Source organism: Chiloscyllium plagiosum, unplaced genomic scaffold (assembly GCF_037043375.1).
Source record: "Chiloscyllium plagiosum isolate Xiang-an unplaced genomic scaffold, Cpla_swu_hap1 HiC_scaffold_9, whole genome shotgun sequence".
Lineage (NCBI taxonomy): Eukaryota > Metazoa > Chordata > Chondrichthyes > Orectolobiformes > Hemiscylliidae > Chiloscyllium > Chiloscyllium plagiosum.
This window is the reverse complement of record NW_028270147.1, coordinates 57,755,585-57,777,429: the sequence shown is the minus strand read 5'-3', so window position 1 is coordinate 57,777,429 and position 21,845 is coordinate 57,755,585. Positions and strand designations below refer to the sequence as shown.

The 21,845-nt window shown below is 39.1% G+C and overlaps 1 protein-coding gene across 1 annotated transcript in view; it reads right to left on the bottom strand.

Moving 5' to 3' along the window:
• Positions 1 to 1,800: 1,800 nt before the first annotated feature.
• The window catches only part of negr1 (neuronal growth regulator 1), a 553,533-nt gene continuing 533,488 nt past the window's right edge, over positions 1,801 to 21,845 (bottom strand). Inside the window, exon 7 of the mRNA XM_043699331.2 lies at positions 1,801 to 5,182. Within this exon, the coding sequence (XP_043555266.1) occupies positions 5,082 to 5,182 (101 nt within the window). The 3' untranslated portion in view covers positions 1,801 to 5,081. The remainder of the gene's footprint in view (positions 5,183 to 21,845) is intronic.

Here is a 21,845-nt window from a genome sequence, read left to right as displayed (position 1 = left end):
ATTTTTCAGACTTCAGCATTGCTGGCTGGCCAGCATTTATTGCCTGTTCCTAATTGCCTTTGAGTGGGTGCCCTTGAACCACTGGGGTGGGAAGACACACAATTCCATTAGAAAGGGCGTTCCAGGATTTTAACCCAGTCACACTGAAGGAATGGCAATGTATCTCCAAGTCAGGATGGTGTGTGGGTTGGAGAAAAATTTGTAGCTGGTATTACCATTTGACTGCTGCCCTTGTTTTTCTAGATGGCATTCATTGTGCATGTGGGATATGTAAGGAGCCTTAGTGTCTTTTTGCAGTGCATCATCTAGATGACACACATTGCTGCTACTGTGGTGAGTGATGGAGTGAGTGAATGTTTATGGTTTGGTGACAACCAATCAGGCTACTTTGTTCCATATGGTATGAAGCTTCTGGAGTGTTGGTCGAGTCATTCAGGCAAATGGGGAGTATTCCATCACACTCTTGACTTGTGCATTGTAGATGGTGGACAGCATATTGGGAATCAGGAGGTAAGTTACTCACTGTAGGATTCCTCACCTTGACTTTCTCTTGTATCTAGTGTATTTATATGACTATTCCAGTTCAGTTTCTGGTCAATGGTGATTCGCAGAATATTGATTTGGGGGTTTTAGTGATAGCAATGCAATTGATTATGAAGGAGTGATTGTTAGTTTCTCTCTTTTTGGAGATGATCATTGCTTGCACTTATTTGGCATGAATGTTACCTGCCACTTGTAAGCCCAAGCCTGAATATTATCTATGTCTTGTTGCACATGAACATGGACTGCTTCAGGAGTTGAGGAGTTATGAATGGTGCTGAGTATGGTGCAATCATCAGCACAAGTCCCCCACGTCTGACCTTATGATGGAAGGAAGGTCACTGATGAAGCAGCTGAAGATGGTTGGGCCTAGGACACTACCCTGAGGAAGTCCTGCAGAGATGCCCTTGGGCTGAGATGACTGTCCTCTAACAATTGCAATCACTTTCCTTTGTCCAAGATACAACTCCAACCTGTGGAGGGTTTTCCCCTGATTTCCACTGACTCTAGTCTAGCTAGGGTTCCTTGATGCCATACGTGTCAAATGCAGCCCTGAACCCAGCTGTATTCACCCTCACCTCTGGAATTTAGCTCTTTTGTCCACGTTTGAACCAATACTGTAATGAAGTCAGAGGCTAAGTGGCTCTACCCAAACTGGGCCTCAGTAAGTAGCGTATTGCTAAGCAGGTGCTGCTTGATCGATCTGTTGATAATTACTTTCATCACATTACTAAAGATTGGGAGTAGACTGTATTTATATTTATTTTTCTATTCTACTGAAGGCATTAACACACAAGGACAGACTTTCTATTTTAGTGTCATGTAAAGCTAGTACTATTAAGACTTCGATTGAATTAAAATCAGGGAATGTGACACTGGCTGCTGGCTTGGCATAACCTGTTTTACATTATCACATGAAGTTAATATCTATCTTACAGTGGGTTACAATTCCTATAGTACTGTCGCCTCCTTCCTTCATAGCCAGACATTACATGAATCATGCCAGCATTAGTGGGTGAATTGTTCATGGGTCCATGAGGCCAAACATTAGTCTTGTCCATATCCAACACCTGCAGATACGTACTTTGATCTGCAGGAGAACAACCATTAGCTATTGCTGCTTCTTATGCTGCCTAAGTTAAAGATGCCAAAACCAACTATAATTGCTTTGATTGAAGTTAGCTCATGGAGCACAGCTGAGAGATCAAACCAAAGACCTCAGGTTCAGTTCTACAGTGAACAGGGTTGACTGCAGCCTGGTTACCTTTATTGTACCATCAATAATTCTTTATTGAAAAAGTCAAAACATAATACAAAACTATTGGAGAATAATATTTGGAAAATCAGTGCTACTGTATATGCCAGTGTTTTAATCTATGACTATTAAATGCATTTGGCTAGCAAACAAGTCACTGTACTATTTTACTCACCATCTTGTTACACATTAGCTTATTTGCACTCTATTTTTGATGCACAGCACACAGTTTCTGTAAACACTTCACATATTAAAGTTGATGGATTGTAACTGGACAATCTCACAAGATAAGGAGATTTAATAGCACTGATGAAATTTCATTAAGAATGCAAAATCTGCCTTATTGTTGTAAACAATATTTTCCACATCACAAATCACTACAGGCAGCCCAGGCAGGCAGCAGAACTCAAGATATTGTCATGTCATTTCAAAAATATTAAGAAAAACCTTCTTTTCTGAAAAAAAAAACAATCTTCAATTGGTCCAGATATGACACCAGCTTTAGATTTCAGAGATGCAAAATAATGTTACTGGGATTTCCACAAAATGTTATAATTGATTTGTAAAATTTTCATACTACAACTCACTCGAGGCTCACTTCAACAATTATATATATCCACTGGTACAATGATAAATTTCCTCCCTCCAAACTTTGGCTGTATATAAAATTATCATTAAGAGGTTTATAATGTTAAGGCAAAATTTTAAAGATTACAGATACAGAACTTTCATATTGGCTCATTCATAAAATATATTGACCTCCCGTAATGTTTTTCCTTTCCATTATGCTAGTCAACAAATATTAACTAATTACATCACTACATTTTCTTCATAGGTTCCGGTCTATTTCAACTTTACTTTTATACCACAGTTCATATGAACTGAGTATGAAATATTTCATACATTCAACCTTTCAAATTGTTGCTGGGGGAGGGAATAGTGAGTATCTCTTTGAAGTTTAAAGTTGATATCACATCTCTGAAGGATTTCTTGCTGAAAAATGTGCATTTGATCTGCTGTATACCTTTGTTACAGGGCAGTTATAAACTATTTTACCATTTGCACCACCACAGTTAGTCAACCAGATTCATCATGTCGAACCATTGCACATACACAAACATAAAAGGGTACAATCTTCACAAAAAAGTGTTGGTAAACAAAAACAAGATTGCCAAACACATGACTTTATATAAACTGCAGCAGAAATGTATCATCCATTGCACTTGAGGTCACCATGATTGAAAACGATTCACAGACGCTTGGCTTCACTCCCCTCATCCACTAATAACATTACGTTCACCAAATGTTCTATCATTCAGCAATGCACAGAAGGGGTGGTCTGATCATTAAATTGGGGAAGAACATCAGCACGTCATTTTCTTCATGATGGCATTACAAACAAATGATACTATTTGCAGTAAACTGCATTATATCACAATATTTGCCATGCGAACAAAAATAACTAAACAGTTGAATAACAACAATTTTACTTCATAAATCAAGATCGTAATCGGAGAATATCTATAAAAGTACTCCTCACTGAATACCATTTTACTGGCTACCTGTTGTGAACCTCAGACCTTACAAACCATGTACAATTGTATAATTACTTGTTGTTACTGGTGTTTAATATCAGCAACACAACTTTATTTCCTCATTATTCCAGGTTCTTTGTAGGCAAAAATTTGTTGGAGTAACTTAATATCTTAATATGTTGCATACTTTAGTGCTGTAAATGCTAGGTGAACACATCTTATCAAGAACACAATGCTGTTAAAGTTATGCTATGCAGATGTAAAGGTTACAGGGTTTGGCACAGATTGTTTTTGTGAAACATTGATACCTAGAATTGACTTTTTGTTGAAACTCCATGTGAAGCCACCTGATCAAGCAAGTTGAATGGTAAAGTCTTGGAACATGATGGTTCCATTTTTACCCTCCCTAGGCCCAAGGATGATCTGGAATTTAAAGTAATAATAATAATTTCTGTTAACTTTCATTTAAAAATAAGTGTGGTTATCAAGTGCTGCAGTTTCTTACAGGTCACAGCCAATAGATGGAAATGCCATTAAAGAGGCAGTCTACAAAATAGATAGCAAAGCCACAAAAGCAGCCAGACAGAATCCCCACACTTGCATTCTAAATTGGGAGGATAAGCAGGTCACCAGGCAAATACAAACCAAAATGAAATAATAATCATGACTTTATGCCATTTTATTCTACAATGCAATAAAACAGTCAATGGTCGCAAACAGAAAAAGAAACTGATCTTTTGGTTGAGATTTTCCATCAGAACAGAACAGTTTACATGAAGTTCCCAGTTAAAATGTTAACCTATCTTTTCTTCTTTCATCTGTTATTTATATTCTAAAATGATTGTTTTTCACATTTCTAATATTTCTAGCTTTCTTCCTCTCTATTTATTCAAAAATAAAAATGGGAGGGAGCAAGATAGAAACTCAATGGAAGAAATTTTTTTAAAATTAAGTGAACACCATTTCTTTAAATGAGATCTCCAATCTGAACTGCCACTTCAGGTGCTTGTGTGGGAGTGAAGTGAAAGAGAAAAATAAAGGAACATGACAGACGACTGACCTATTCTTTCACAAATTCCTCTGTTAAATTATTCTAAAACTGCATGGAATTTTAGAAGAAAGCTGGAATATGTTAAAAGGTATTCCTTTGGCATCCATTCTAATATTTTGAAAAGTAATTATTTGAGATGGATGCTTTCCTTGTCAGTCTTTTCCATTGTCAAAACAATTGGAGTGCCTCCTTGATTTCAGACTTTAAACATTCCATTTAAATTTTGAAATTAGATGCAAGAGACCCATTTTCATTGAATGCTTGCTGACCTTATGCTACAATGATGAAGATTAAATCATATTGCAGGTTATAAGATCTCATGCAAGTGCCATATTTTTCTTGCATGTATTCAGCACCTTAGGTGGTGTTAACCTAGTTTGTGAAGCATTGCAGCTTATATGCAAGATATTACAATATATGTTCTTAAAAAGTAACTTCCACAGCCTACAAAGCATGATAGAGGACAATGAGTTCAATGTTAAACCTTGATGATAACCTGAAAAGAATACAATTTAGACATTTACAGAATCAGTAATCCTAGGAAAGGTTCACATCCCTGTGTTTGTACTGCTAGTTGATTCTCACACTTTTCTGTGAATGAACTGTACCAGATTGTATCCAGTTCCCAGCACTTGGAAGAGATTCTTGAACTTCTTCGTGGTTCTTTTTGTTCACTGCACCTTGCACACTTCCTCCTTTGCTAGTATATGCTGACCAGACAGGATAATGCCATCACCAGGCACCACCAGGATAAAATAATTTCAGCACTGCCGGGGATCCAATAATGCTCTGTGCTTGGCACTGTGAAGAAAAGAAAGATTATAAATCACTGTGCAATTTAGAAATATGAAAATGTAAGAAGTAGGAGCAGAAATGCACCATTGGGTTCTTGAACCTGCAGTGTCATTCAATAAATCATGGCTGGTTTGATTTTGGCTTTAACTCCGCTGTTCCCCTGTACAACCTTATCCCTTAACTCTTCTGTCAATCAGTTTTGAATATACTCAATGATTCTACCATTAGTGCTTTCAGGGAAAGATAATTTCTGATGAACTTCCGAGAGAAGAAATTTCTTACCATCTAACTTAAATAGAGATTCCTTCTTTTGAAACTGTTCCCCTGGTTCTAGATTTCCACATGAGGGAAAGCATCCTCACAACACCTATGCTGTCAAGTCCCTCTAAATTTCATATGTTTCAATGAGCTCATCTTTCATTCTTCCAAACTCCAATAAGTATCAGCACAACCTGTTCAATCGTTCCTCATAAAACAACCCCTTCATCCCAAGAATCAGTTTATTGAATCTTCTCTGAACTATATCTATTTCGAGTATGCCCCTCCTCAAGTAAGGAGACCAAAGCTGCTGAGCACTCCAGCTGTGGTTTCATCAATGCTCTACACAAGACCTTCCTACTTTTTTTTAAACTCCATCCCCCTGTAATAAAGACCAACTTTGTGTTTGCCTTTCTGCTTACTTACTGTCCCTCCATGCTAACTTTGTGATTCTCTTTACACTTTAGCATTCTTTAGTTTCTCTCCAATTAAGTTATATTTTGCTTTTCTGTTTTTCAAGCCAAAGTGAAAAACTTCCAATTTTACTCCACTGGCAAAATTCATGCATCCTCCTTGCAGCTTTCTGAATACTCTTCATATTGTCAGCAAATTTGGCTACAATCGCATTAGTTCCCTCATCCAAATAATTGATTTAGATTCTAAACAGTTGAGTTCAGTGTATTTCCCTCATTACTGTTTGCCATCCTGAACCTGACCCATTTATTCTGATGCACTATTTCTTGTCTTGTGTCCATGCTAATATATCATGCACAACACAATTAGCTCTCATCTGCTGTATGATCTCGTAAATTGCACGTAATTGAAAACCCTTTGATATCCAAATACAGTACACCTTCTTATTTTGTTTTCCCTCTTCTGCATATTACCTCTTCAAAGAACTTCCATAAATTAAAGTTGCTAATAATATATCCATTATTTCTGTAACTATATCTTTTAAGACCCTGGGATGAAGACTATCAAGATCAGGATGCTTGTCAGTTTCAAGTTCCATTTGTATTCCCACATTTTTCTCTAGTGATAGTAACCTTTTAGTTTGGTAAGTTGGAACAAGTGGTATACCACAGCTACTAGTACTGGGATCACAATTCTTTATAACTTATATAAATAACATAGATGAATGGACAGAAGGCATGGTTGCCAAATTTGTTGATGATACAAAGATTGGTGGGAAGTTAAGTTACTAACTGGACATAGGAGGCTGGGTCGAGAGTGTGGTGCTGGAAAAGCACAGCAACTCAGGCAGTATCCAAGGAGTTTATGCCTAAAACCTCGATTCTCCTGCTCTTCGGATGCTTCCTGACCTGCTGTGCTTTTCCAGCACCACACTCTCGACTCTGATCTCCAGCACCTGCAGTCCTCACTTTCTCCCAGACATAGGAGGCTATAGAAATATGTCAGGCAAAGAGCTGACAAGTAGAATATATGATAGGAAAATGTGACATTGTCCATTTTAGAAGGAAGGAAGAATAAAAAACAAATTTTATCAAAATGGTGAGAGACTGGGAATCCTAGGCATAAATTGCAAAATGCTAGTATGCAGCTAATAGAATATATTCACCTATTGCAAGGGAAATTGAATACATTAGTATTCAATACTTTAGTTTTACAGGGCACTAAGACCTCATCTGGAGTACAGTGTATAGTATTGGTCACCTTATCTCAGAAAGGATGTTTGGTGCTTTGGAAGCAGTTCAAAGAATGTTACCAGATTTATACTTGGAATGGCTGGATTATCTTCTGAAAAAAGGTTAGACAGGCTCAACTGTCATCTGCTGGAGATCAGGAGATAGATGATGACCTGATTCCTCTCTTCCTGAAAATGTAGTGAAGTAGAGTCATAGAGTCATAGAGTTGTACAGCATAGAAACAGATCCTTTGGTCCAACTCATCCATGCTGACCAGATATCCTAAATTAATCTCGTCCCATTTGCCAGCACTTGGCCCATATCCCTGTAAACTCTTCCTATTCATATATCCATCCAGTTGCCTTTTAAATATTGTAAATGTACTGGCCTTCACCACTTCCTCTGGCAGCTCATTCCATACATGCGCCACCCTCTGTTTGAAAAAGTTGCCCCTTAGGTCCCTTGTATATCTTTCATCTCTCAACTGAAACCTATGTCCTCTAGTTCTGGATTCCCAAACCCCAGGGAAAAGACTGTGTCTATTTCCCCTATCCATGCCCCTCATGATTTTATAAACCCTTTGAATATTTTTAAGACAGAGGTGGATAGATTCTTAATAAGAAAGACGGTGAAAGGTTATCAGGACTGGACGGGGATATCAATTTGTTGATACAATCAGATTATCCATGATCTTATTGATTGGCATAGCAGGTACGAGGGGCAGAATGGCCTATGTCTGTTTCTCATGTTGATATGCTCCTCCCTTCAATTTGTTTCTGGATTTTTCTATTATTCTGGCAATGCTTTTAATGTCTTCTGCTATGATGTTAAACATAAAATACTTGGCAAAAGCCTCTGTAATTTCTGTGTTACTCATTATTAATTCCCCAGACTCACCCTCCAGGGATCAATGCTCACTGTAGCTTCTCTTGTTTTTTCATTCTTATGGTAATGTTTTACCTTGTTTTTGTTTACTTGCTAGTTTTCTCTCATTCTTCAGTTTCTCCGTTTTTAATCATTATTTGTTGGATTCTAAAATTGTCCTAATTTTCTGGACTACCATTAATCTTAATAGCATTCTATACCTTTTCTTTCAATTTGTTACCACTCTTGGCTTCCTGAATTAGCCATGGATAATGCATCCTGTTGATAGAACCGTTTTCTTCCTTAATGGTAAATATTTTTGTTGAGAGTTGTGAAGTAGTTCTTTAAATGTCTGCCAATGCTTCCTTGCCATCATTCCTTTCAATTTACTTACCCAGCCTAATTTAGTCACCGCAGTCTTCGTACAATTGTATTTACCTTCATTTGAGTTTAAGCCATTGGTTAAATTCCCACATTTCTCACTATCAAAATGAATGTGAAATTCTATCATTTTACTATCACTCTTGCATCAAGGATTCTTTACTATGAAGTCTTCAATTAACTGTGTCTCATTACACACTACTTGGTACTACATAGCCTGGTAGCTGTCAGGTTTGAAAAAAACATTCTGAGAATTTGTCCCAAATACACTTGATAAACCCATCCTTCAGGCTATTGTTGCCAAATTGATTTGCCTAATCTATTTGAAAATTGAAGTCATCCACCAGAACTGCAGTACCTTTCTTGCAAGACCTCATTATTTCTTGGTATGTACTCTGTCCTACTATGAAGCTACAGTTAGGTGGTCTATAAACTACTCCAAATTATTTGCAGCAAAGAATTCCACTCAAAATGATTTTACATCTTAATCTTCTGAACTAAGATCATTTCTCACTAAGTGCAGATCTCATCCTTTACTAACAGAATCTTTTCACTTCCAACTTTCCTTTGTTTCCCTCTGAAATGTCAAATGCCTTTGAAGATTCAGTTCTCAGCTTTGGTCACCTTGTAATCACATCTCTGTAATGGCTAAATCATACTCAATTATTTCTAATTATGCTATCAATTTATCCATCTTGTCATGAGCACCATGAGCATTCAGTTATGGGACTTTTAATTTTGTCTTTTTACTGTGTTCTGCCAAACTGACTTTATTTGCTGATATTTGTTTATAGTTGTACACTCTGTCCCTCGCACTATTATCTTGTCCTTTCATTTGAATTTTCTAAATCTTCCCTCATGTGAACATGCCGACAATTTGGGTGGAGTTTTACAGACCTGCCCCCTGATTTCAAGGTGGGGAAGGTGTGTGTTTGTAAAATTCAGCACATGGTCATTCCTCCAACTCCTCACTGCCCCGCACAGTGGATGCATTCGACAGATCACCTGTCTTGGGGTCTATGGAGGGGCTTGATGGCCAGTTAAATGCCTGACTTCTTTCTGTCACCACTTTTCCCAAGGCAGGGAGGCACATATCAAGTGCATTATTCAGCATTTTAGCTGTGGAAGTTAGTGTTGGGCAAAGATTAGGGATTTGATGGGGTGGGGTGGGGGCTGGGTGTTGTCTGCTGTGCACATTGGATAGATCCCTCTCCCAAGATCATACTCTCTTTCAATTCTCCTACTGATCTTTCAAACCAGGCACCTCAATCTCTTACTCCCTTTACAGGTCCCTACTAATCAGGCACGCCAATACACTAGACTCACCTTCAGTTTGGTCTTCCTTAGCTCCTCTTAATAGGAAATGGCTGTGGTTCCAGCCATGGCCATTGCTTGGCGCTGCTGGCACTACAAATCCAATTGGACAACAGCTCTCAGAGGTAGGTCTTCTGAAGTCTCACCCTTAACCGATTAACATCTGCCAAATATGAAGTGGCTGCAGGAATGCTGTTATCAGTTTGACATTCCACAAGAACTGTGGGAAGGGCAACCTGGCTCTCGAAGGAATTTTGCCACGTAAAGTCTCCAGTGAAATAATAACAGATCATAGTTTTACCAGAAGTAATGGGTCACTAATCATGTTATACTGAGGAATGAAGACTGGAGATGGAATCAAATCATACAAAATAATCAACAACATTTATTGTGTGAATCAGCTGCATCTTTTCATCGAAAAGAATTGATGAGTTTAGTGCTCAAAATGCAAGATTTTGATTGGTAATAAAACATACCTATTTTGGTCTTTGTAGTTCTCTGGAATCACATTAAAACTTCCTCACTCAATAAACTAAATATGATGACAAGCTTTTCAAACAAATAAGTAATTGTGGCAGAGCCCACATTCGACCTGAACTTAACACTCACATGTTTCAATAACCTAAGTAGTTTAGAGAAAGAGCTTTTGAAGCAGAAACCCTGCCATACTTGATTCCTCTTGGACCAAGGGCAGTTATGTCAACTGTAGCAACTTCATTACAGTCTTGGCTGAACACACATAAACTAGAGCAGTGCAGCAATCAAAGCTGTATCTCAGGAACCACCCACACACATGTATTCAATTAGTCATTGGACAATCACTAATTTACGTTTAGCTGAACTGTACTTGCCATAATATTTTAATCGCCTCATAGACTCTCCCACATATATAGATGTGTGGATATATTGGTCACATCACTTTGCATAAAAATATTGCAAAACTATAGAAGAAATGTTTTATCAAATTGGACACTATCAAATCATTTTCACACACAATGAGTAAAAAGATGGCATCTAACTGAATAACAGCTGCCTTAACTGATTTTCAAACCCAATCTTTTAGGTACATAATTCAAAGTAACTGACAATGTTGATGCAGGCAAATTGCTCCTACTGGTGGAGAGGAAGGAGGAAGGTAGTCAGGTATAAACCTTTCACCCAAAGAGGCTTGTAAACTAAATTACCAGGGAAAGCAGTCAACAATACGAATGAATGAATTCAGGAAACATTTTGATCTATTTTCAAAGAAAGAGAAGTAGTTCAAGTTAGTCTCTTATTAAGGAACAAATTGAGCCCAATTACTTTCTTGTGGTTATAAAATTTCAATATTCATCGACAGTTAAATATTTTTGTGAAGATAACGCACGCATTTACCAAATAATTCTAAAACAACTGAGTTCAATGCAACGACTTAATGTTGACGAGGACAGTCTCATTCACCAGTTGGAGAACTAGCAGGAGCCCTGTATTTCTTCTCTGTAGAAGGAACAATGTTAACACAAAATAGATATGATCAGACCTAATGCGGTAACTTGTCAAAAAATTTGTTCTCTCATAAGATTAAGGGTTGCAGAGTGGGTTCAGTGGTGAGCATTGCTGCCTCACAGCACCAGGGACCCTCGGGTAACTGTCTGTGTGGAGTTTGTATATTCTCCCTGTGTCTGTGTAGGTTTCGTCTGGGTGCTCCAGTTTCATTCCACAGTCCAAAGATGTACAGGTTAGGTGGATTGGCCATGCTGAAATTATCTGTAATGTCCAGGGATGTGCAGGCTAGATGGGTTTGCCATGGGAAATGTGGAGTTGCAGGGATATAGGATGCAGAGGGTATAGGTGGGGTGCTCTTGGAGGGTCAGTGTGGACTTGATGGGCTGAATGGCCTGCTTCCATACTGTAGGGATTCTATGTAGGTTGGAACTCTGTAATGCCCCAGAACGGCTTAACCTGGGCCATATGTTGCTCAACTGCTGGGGCTAAATGTTAAATGTATAATTTGTAATTTAGTTCTGATATCGATTTTTGAGTACCAAAATATTTTAATTATTGAGTACTTCTAAACTGGAAGTATAGTCATCCATTATGCAACCTAACTTCCTATTGTTTATCAATACATAAAGCACTTAACAATCAAACAGCATTCAATTCTTCAGCATGTTCTTCGGTAGGAGTCGTTACAATCCCTTCTATATTATGTCATAACAAGCTTCAGGTGTCATCCCAAAAAGATAATAAAATGAAATTCCTGAAAATCTGACTGATTTTAAACATTTTTAAAACATCCTTATGGTCTTCAAGATGTTTATTTTGTCACTTGTTTTGATTGATTCCATTATATCCATCTTCTGAAAGTGTTGTCTTATTCGGAGGGATAATACTACAGGTGTGACTCTTGGTACATGACCCAAGTAGCTATTTATCACTCATAAGCCTAAGATTGGTGAACACGGGTTGCTCATTTGACAATATGAAGCATCATAGCTGAGACTACCCAGCTCAAATCTAACAGAATTCATTTTTCTTTCCAGCAACCAGGAACAAATATGCCACAGGGATCACACATTTCTACATCAGCTAATACCCACTAACTCATCAAGGTGTAAAGACAGTCTCTCTGGATACACGCACAAAACCACACTTTATTGCCTATTTAGCTTCTGAACAACCTAATATTGACCTCACTCACTCCTCAGTTTAAAACTGTTGCATTTTTTATTCTGTTAGATATTAATTAATTGGCTTTGCTTAATTAGTAGATTATCCAATGAAGTTGAGATAATCAAGACTAAAACAATGAAATTACAGCTCTGCATTACCTTAGTATTTAATTGCAAAAATTTGCCCAAGTAAATAAGTTGCCAATTAAAAATAGATACAGTGGACTTTTCAGGTAGGATTGTAAAACATCATTTTGATTTAACTGAGCAGCAAGGTGTGGTATCAATGAAAATACCAAAATTAAGTCATCCTGGAGTAGACATTGAGTTAAGACAGTGCATAATGAACAGGTCACAATAACAATTCATTAGGTAACAATGATGGTGATTAGGAAAAGGAGCACATCATAAACAAATTTCAGAATTTCATTCGATAGTACAAAACCTGAGTATTGCTGAAAACATACATTTTGTTTAGGTTTCATCTTCTGCTCCTCAGGACAATTCTCAAGAATACCAATAAAGGGGAAAACCAAGATTTATACTATATGAGAGGAGAGTGATGATTGGTACAGGTGTTGTCATGGAAAATGTAGCAGTTAGTGATGACTGACTGATAACTGCCAGGCTGTTAAGTTTTAAAACCAGATAGGTTGACTCTGATTGGTCAGGACATTGGTCAGGAAATGAATCAGTGAATGACTGTCATGTATTCTGTTGAGTTGAAAGAGGAATAGGGCATGGACATGCTCTTTCTGTCAGTAAGAATCAGAGCCCTCTGTACTAATATATGTAACTTCCAGGACATTTGTAGCCTACAACAGTCATCCATCATTAACTCTGAATTATTAATGATAGATGACAATTGCATTCTTTGTCAGTAATGTCTCTACCAGTCAGAGAGCACTTACCAACCATTCAGCACTCTCCACTCATACAATACAAACATTGTTTTTTCCATTCTTGTAAAATGTCCTGATGAGTGAAAGATGAAAAACCTCAATGACATGTGCCATTTTTCAGCAATATTCAGAATTTTATTAACCAATCATTCCTAAATTCATGGGATCAAAAACTTCTATGAATGTTCGTGACTATCACTCTTTAAAATAAAAATCAGGAACATCCAAGCAAAGGTAGCATAGTAAATATCCAAAGTATAAAGTCCCAATGTTTCTCCCAGTTTCCATAATAGAAGTATCAAAAGAGTCTAGCTAAATGCATGCGGGCATACTGACCTGTGGTTAGGGTAGGACTAGGAGAACTAGTAAAACTAGTAGGCTCAATTAGCTCTACGAAAGGGGGGAAAGGAAAAGAAAAAAAAAGAAATGACATGTATCTTTTATCAACTTATGGAAAATAATGCAGACAAACATTACAGAGAGACAGACGATTAACAGGTAGCTACCAGAGGATGACAATTTGAATTTTCTTTTCGTCTTTGTCTTTATTCTTTCTTTACAATTGGCTGTTGCTGCTGTTGAATCCTAACTGCCCACAAACCAAGCCATTATGACTTGCTGGGCTATTCGAGGAGCCAGCTAAAAGCCAACCACATTGCTGTGATTCTGGAGTCACATGTAGGCCAGTTACAGATGAGAGACAGACTTCCCTCAAAGACATTAATGATCTAGATGCAAATTTGGGATAATCAATGATAGTTGTCATGATCACCATTTTGAGAGGAACTGTCAGGTTTATTAACTGAGTTTAATTTCCACCAATTGCTGTCATGGCTTAGCATTAGCTTTGATTTCTATACTACTTGTCCAATGATTACCACATAGTGATAATCATTAAAATATGATTAAAATATATATGGCCTGTGTAATAAACTTTTATATATTCAAAGTCAACTTTCTTTGATCTCAATAATCAGGACTTCTTAAAATATAAAAGTAAAGACAATACATTTTGATGGATAAAAATGTTTGAGAAGCATGGAAACACTGGAAGTTATGTAAATTGTATTGAAATGCATTGTCCCATCACGGACAATTTTTTCATCCCAAAAACTTTTTTTTAACCCGTGAAGGCAGGCATCAGGTAGAACTTCCTTCTTCAACTGTCATTAAGTTCAGACAGGTTCATCTTTAGTTAAAGACAGTTAAAGTTAGTTTGAAGTATACCACTCATAGTACTCAGTAGCCTCTGAAATTCACTTTCAATAAAAAAAGATTCTAAGAGCAAGTAATCATTTTCCTATCATGCAACTGTTATATCACAGGAAGAATAAAAAAATACAAATGCAGAAAGCAAGGAGCTAACTAATTGGCTATTTAAATATCTCATATGGTGGACAGGGTGGAAGGTTAGCTATGGATATTTCCAGCCAGAATTAACTCTGATAGAGGTGGGAAATACAACACCATCCCACCTAATTAAGTGCAGTTCTCACCTCCAAACTCACCACCACAGAGAGTGGAAGATTCTACCTTCTTTGACTACAACTTTTGTAAAAAATAGATTGTCATCTTTCTGATATTCAGTACTAATTTATTGGCCTGAAATGCATATTATGATAGACTGGCATTGAACAAAAACAGAGCAATAGCTCCGTTGATAATTAATAGTTTAGCATACTGCAAAACTAATGTTTCCCAAGCAGCCAGAGAATTACACCAGTCTTTTACAGATGGCTTATTTCTAACTTTATTTTTAGTCATTAATTGCGGTTGTAGAAGTTGATTGAAACAGAGATTAACATACAAGTATTTGCAAGGTATTAGCCATGAGTTAGTGAATAAAAATTACTATTGCTAAACAAGGCACAAATACTGAAAATGATTTGCTAATTGTGAAACCTGGAGTGTGAGATCACCACACTACAGCATTTTATCAATTAGTTTCCCATCTGGCAAAGGTTAATTGTCTTTCTTCGACGTGATCCTATTCAGAAAACATAATATTTTCTATGCAAACTATAAAGCTTGTTGAACACTGACTGGAATTTTCCAAATTCTATTTTATAGTTTTGTTCTAGTTTATTGAACCAAGTTAAAGCTAAAAATGTTGCGTTTTATTAAATTTAATGTTCACCTGTAATAGTATTACAGGTACATTAGATTTATCTTGGTATATATAAAATCAATTGTACAAAACTAAATGCCTTGATATGGCAAGTGATATGGGGTTGGTTTCTATTATGCTCTGTCGATGAAAGATGCCTAATTCACAGAAACAAAACACAGAATTAAGGTGCACAGACAGCAGTTTATGCTTCCACTATAACATCTACACTATTGATAGCGACTGCTTGTGCTGTGATGGAAGCTGAGACCTAGGTATCTGATGATGCATAACTGTAGAATCCATGGGTGCGTTACGTTGACCACCACTTCAATGCTGCAAAGGATGGGCTCCAAGGGCTGCACGGTGGTCTGTGCAGAGTTGAGGAGGTGACCAAGCATGTGGATGAGGGTAGAGCAGTGGATGTAGTATACATGGATTTTAGTAAGGCATTTGATAAGGTTCCCCATGGTAGGCTTATGCGGAAAGTCAGGAGGCATGGGATAGAGGGAAATTTGGCCAATTTGATAGAAAACTGGCTAACCGGTCGAAGTCAGAGAGTGGTGGTAGATGGCAAATATTCAGGCTGGAGCCCAGTTACAAGTGGAGTTCCGCAGGGATCAGTTCTGGGTCCTCTGCTGTTTGTAATTTTTATTAATGACTTGGAAGAGGGAGTCGAAGGGTGGGTCAGTAAATTTGCAGATGATACGAAGATTGGTGGCGTTGTGGATAGTGAGGAGGGCTGTTGTCGGCTGCAAAGAGACTTAGATATGATGCAGAGCTGGGCTGAGGAGTGGCAGATGGAGTTCAACCCTGCCAAGTTTAAGGTTGTCCATTTTGGAAAGACAAATAAGAATGCGGAATACAGGGTTAACGGTAGGGTTCTTAGTGAGGTGGAGGAACAGAGGGATCTTGGGGTCTATGCTCATAAATCTTTGAAAGTTGCCACTCAGGTGGATAGAGCTTGTAAGAAGGCCTATGATGTATTAGCGTTCATTAGCAGAGGGATTGAACTCAAGAGTCGTGAAGTGATGTTGCAACTGTACAGGACTTTGGTTAGGCCACATTTGGAATACTGTGTGCAGTTCTGGTCGCCTCACTTTAGGAAAGATGTGGAAGCTTTGGAGAGGGTGCAGGGAAGATTTACCAGGATGTTGCCTGGAATGGAGAATAGGTCGTACGAGGGTAGGTTGAGAGTGCTAGGCCTTTTCTCGTTGGAACGGCGAAGGATGAGGGGTGACTTGATAGAGGTTTATAAGAAGATCAGAAGAATAGATAGAGTAGACAGTCAGAAACTTTTTCCCCGGGTGCAACAGAGTGTTACAAGGGAACATAAATTTAAGGTGAAGGGTGGAAGGTATAGGGGAGATGTCAGGGGTGGGTTCTTTACCCAGAGAGTGGTGGGGGCATAGAATGCACTGCCTGTGGGAGTGGTAGAGTCAGAATCTTTGGTGACCTTTAAGCGGCAATTGGATAGGTACATGGATGGGTGCTTAAGCTAGGACAAATGTTCGGCACAACATCGTGGGCCAAAGGGCCTGTTCTGTGCTGTATTTTTCTATGTTCTATGTTCTAAGTTGGTGCTACACTGCACCTTGCTCCTTTGACATTTTATGCAAGCATTTGACAGGCCTGCCAATTACTGTGCACACTCATCAGTGTTTGTCTTTGGCCTGCCCCATAGAGGTATTCACTTGAATTCTCTGCAGCGGAATTCATATATCACCTCACCATCCAGCAAGGTGACCCCCATGCTACCCTATCCCCTAATGTGCCTGTAGGAAACTTGCTTTGATTAATTAGCCAATAAATCCTTCTAATATATTGAATGGCAGGCAGCCAGAGGGACAGCCTGGTCAGTCATCTTACAGAAGGAAATGGCAAACCACTGCAGCACTTTGCCCACAAAGCCAGATCAATCTAATGGAAGTACATAGGTCAATCCTCAGAAGTGTGGATGGGAGAGAAGCCAAACAGGTCAAGGAATACCATCATCTTCAATCATTTCATCTCCACCACTGGCCACAGCCTCAGCAATGGTCACTCCATAGGAACAAGGGTAGACCATTTAGACTTTCAATCTTGTTCATTATTAAATTATCCAATGAGTTCTCATTGATCTGTGACTCAATCCATATTTATGGCTTTGCTTCAAAACCTTCAATGTCTTTGATAGATTTTTGTTAACAAATCTCCTTTACACATTCAAAATCTGATTAATTGGCTGTGGGATTATTTAGTTTTCTTGACAGAACACTGCTTCTGTTTAGCATGCACGTACCTTGGGGAACTGATGGTGTAGTGCTAGGCTGGTAATCCAAGGGCAAAAGAGCTCCAGAAATGTGTGTTCAAAACCACCACAAAATTAATTTAATTCAAATGTGGAATTACAAACTAGCCTAATGGTGACCATAAAACTAGAAAGAGGCTTTTGTGGTGCAGTGGTAGTTTCCCTATTTCTAGACTGGAAGGTTTGGGTTTCAGTCACACCTGCTCCAAAGGTGAATCACAACACGTATGAATACGTAGATTAGAAAATATCTGCTACTCCCCCAATGTCAACTGATTACATCCATCTCTGTCCTGTATATTTACCAGGTTGGTATTTCAGTTCCTGACATGTTTCCCTGTTCTTGTAACTGAGCCAGAATTGATTTGTTCTTGATGATTATGATATAGTGAGGGATATAAGAGATAACCATTCTTTTTACTGCTGCTGCCCTCATGAGATGCCCAATTTGAGCTGCTAGATCTATCCTTACTGTAACCTGTTTAACGTTGTGGTAGAGACACACAAAATGGTGGAGGGTATTGTCAGAATGTAGATTGAACTTAATCTGCAAAAGGACATATAGTAGTTACTACTATCAATACCAATGGACAGACACACCTGTGATGTGTAGATTGGCGAGAACAAAGTCACTTTTTTTTGTTTCTGAGATGTGGCTGTTATAAATGAATTGTCATGCCAATGTATGCAAGCCATATGATGTTTCTGTGTGAGGCTTGAGCAGTGAAATGTCTGAGAGGGGGAGAGGTCAGAGTTCCGATTGGTTGGTGAGTAATGTGGGCTGACCTGTGTCTGAAGTTAATAATGCAGTCGGTAGGATATGGCATTTGAAGATGCATTTCCTTACATTGACATTTTTGTGGGACAGCATGCATTCTGTGGGACTTGATTCCTGACATTGATTGCCATGGTTGTCTTGTCCCAGTGATTTCTCAGAATTTTTCAGCATTTTCCAGCCCCTTGCAGTTCTGAAGAAGAATGACATATCGAATTTGAAATGTCAAATCTGTTTCTCTCTCCACAGGTGATGCTGGACCTGCTGATTTTCTCCAGCATTCTGTTTTCCTTCAGATTTCTAGTATCCAAAGCATTTTTTCTTTTACTTCCTACACTTTGATACAATTGTCCAAGAAGATTCAAGCAGTCACATTTGCAAATGGAAAGCAGCCAATACCTAATTGTTAACACTGGAGTACATTGCAATTGATTTTAGTTGACATTCCCCTTCAGGAGAATTCATAACTGATCTTCATATTCACTGCTTTCTTTGATGCCTTCAATTTTTCTTTGACCTCTGTCCTCTTTTGCGTGCAGCCAGATGACAAGGCATTACAAAAGAAGTCTGTCCTTTATTATTTTAGTGTAGCGCTCTGGGGTGCTAAACTGCCATCAGAAGACTTTTTTTTCTTTCCTCTCCCCCCACTATGTCTTATTATTTTTCCAGGTTCCACAGCTCGGGTGAAGGGTGTGTGCTCAGCAGCGGAGCCCATTGACCCTGGGGAGTTGGTGAGGTGACTCCCTGAGGTCTTTGAATCTAGTGGCTTAGATAGTCTCCTTGCCAGAGGCAACTGGACCCTCCTTGGCTTGATCTTCCAAGGAACTGCAGGCAGGCTGGAAATGGGGGTCCTAACCCCCTCCAAGGTATCCTGAATGGAGGCTTCTGAGGGGCATGGCAATTTGTGCTGGTGAACATGTTCCAAAGGTGGTAAGGGGTGTCTCAACAAATCAGTAGGCAGCACAGAGGCGATGCAGGACTAATGGTGTGGGAGGTTGGGGCAGGAATCCGTGGCAGAGACCGACCGAGGGAAGATGTTGCAGGCAATAGTGAGCGACGGATCATGAACCTGCGTGAAGGAGGGTGCAGTAACAAAGACAGAGTGAATATGAATATGAGTGAGTATGACACTTAGATGTCATATACATGGACTTTAGTAAGGCATTTGATAAGGTTCCCCATGGTAAACTAATGGAGAAAGTGAAGTCACATGGTGTGCAGGGTGATCTAGCTAGGTGGATAAAGAACAGGTTGAGCAACAGGAGACAGAGAGTAGTAGTTGAAGGGAGTTTCTCGAAATGGAGAAAGGTGACCAGTGGTGTTCCACAGGGACATGTTTTGATATACATGAATGATCTGGACGAGGGCATTGTTGATCTGATCAGTAAGTTTGCAGATGATACCAAGATTGGTAGAGTAGCAGAAAGCATAGGGAATGATAAAATATACTGGGGAATATAGATAGACTGGAGAGTTGGGTGGAGAATTGGCAGATGGAGTTCAATCCAGACAAATGTGAGATGATGTATTCTGGGAAGTCTAATTCTATAGCGAACTGTAATGTAAATGGAAAAGCCTTGGGAAAAGTTGATGAGCAGACAGATTTGGGAGTTCAGGTCCATTGTACCCTGAAGGTGGCTGCACAGGCGGATAGAGTGGTCAAGAAGACATATGGTATGCTTGCCTTCATCAGACAAGGTATTGAGTATAAGAGCTGACAGGTCATGTTAAAATTGTACAAGACTTTGGTTCAGCTGCATTTAGAATACTGTGTACAGTTCTGGTCGCCACATTACCAAAAGGATGTGGACACTTTGGAGAGGGTGCAGAGAAGGTTTACAAGGATGTTGCCTGGTATGGAAGGTGCTAGCTATGAAGAGAGGTTGGGTAGGTTAGGATTGTTTTCATTAGAAAAAAGGAGATTTAGGTTTACAAAATCATGAAGGGTATAGACAGGATGAATAGAGATAAGCTTTTTTTCCCAGGTTGAGGGATTCAATAATGAGAGGTCATGCATTCAAGGTGAGAGGTGAAAAGTTTAAGAGGGAGACATGCGGAAAGTACTTTACAGAGAGGGTGGTAGGTGTCTGGAGCGCGTTGCCAGCAGGGGTAGTAGAGGCAGGCATGATAGATTCATTTAAGGTGCGTCTGGATAGATGCATGTGTAGGTGGGAGTAGAGGGATACAGATCCTCAGGAATTGGGTGATAGGTTTAGACAATGGATTTGGATTGGCTCAGGCTTGGAGGGCTGAAGGGCCTGTTCCTGGGCTGCAAATTTTCTTTGTTCTCTTTCTAATCCGGTGAAGTGGAGAAGATTATTGACTTTCCTGCAATGCTGCTGGTTTTCCTCCATTCCCTGGAGATGGTACCAACCCAAGTGGCGACCTCAAACCTGGTGGTGTAGCCTCCTCTGCTGGTCCTCTGGGAACAGCATGTCTCTCCTCTAGACCTCCCTGGCCACTAGGACTTCTAGGTCCTTGTCAGAGAATTGCAGTGCCCTCGTCCCCCTTCTCCAACATCTTGAGAATGACACTCTGAAATTAAACAGAGCAGATTCAGAACACCAGTGGGTACATAGCGGTATCTTAAATGTGGAGTGGGTGCCATGGATGTTGATCCTTTGGTGGATATCCGCTGCGTGGCAAGTTATTCCAGGAATGGTGTACAGTAAAACAGGGTTAGAATTGTATGAGGGAGATGACACAGGGGTGGGGAAGATTGTTTATAACTGGCAGAGTTTGGTAACATTTGGCTAGAAATCTTGCTAGACCTCATGGTGAAAAACTCTCCAAAAATATCGACACAACAAATGTAAGAAAAATATAAGGCTTAGCCCAAGGTTAGTAATCAGAGTGCTGATAGGTGAACAGGCTTTGTTGCAAGTTAAAAATTGGGCAGTGAAGACTAGCCAAGAGCTCATTGTCTCATTTAGGCTTGACTAATCCAGAGGCATGAATGCGAATTCTAGCAGCACATGAGCTGAGGCAGGGACACAATCAGTTGATGATGCTGAAAATAAGCCATCTTAGTGATGGCACTAAGTTACTTGAGGTTCAAATGTGACATGGCAGTTGTGATGCACCTGGCTAAATCTCAGGGAGAGACATGGAGCCTGGCAGCTACCACTGAGGTTTGGCGAGGAGTCAGAAAGCAATGGCTTCATGTAATAAGGTAGAAGGGATCACTGATGAAGCCCCGAGATATTTCAGAAGACATTAAATAGGAGAGGATATGTTAATCATTAGCCCTTACTTTCACATGACGAAACCAAGATGAAAGTGTATAGCAGTGGCCAAATGTACAAATTAGATTTGTTGAAAGGGTGATGAGAATTTGAGAAAATTTGGAAGGATGTAAAAAAAGGTGAGCAGAATGTAGGGACATAGTGACAATGCTTTATCACAGAGGAGCAAAAATTAGTTCGGGACGTGAACCAACATCAAAAGTGTAAACAGAAATAGACTTGGAGAAAATTGCACA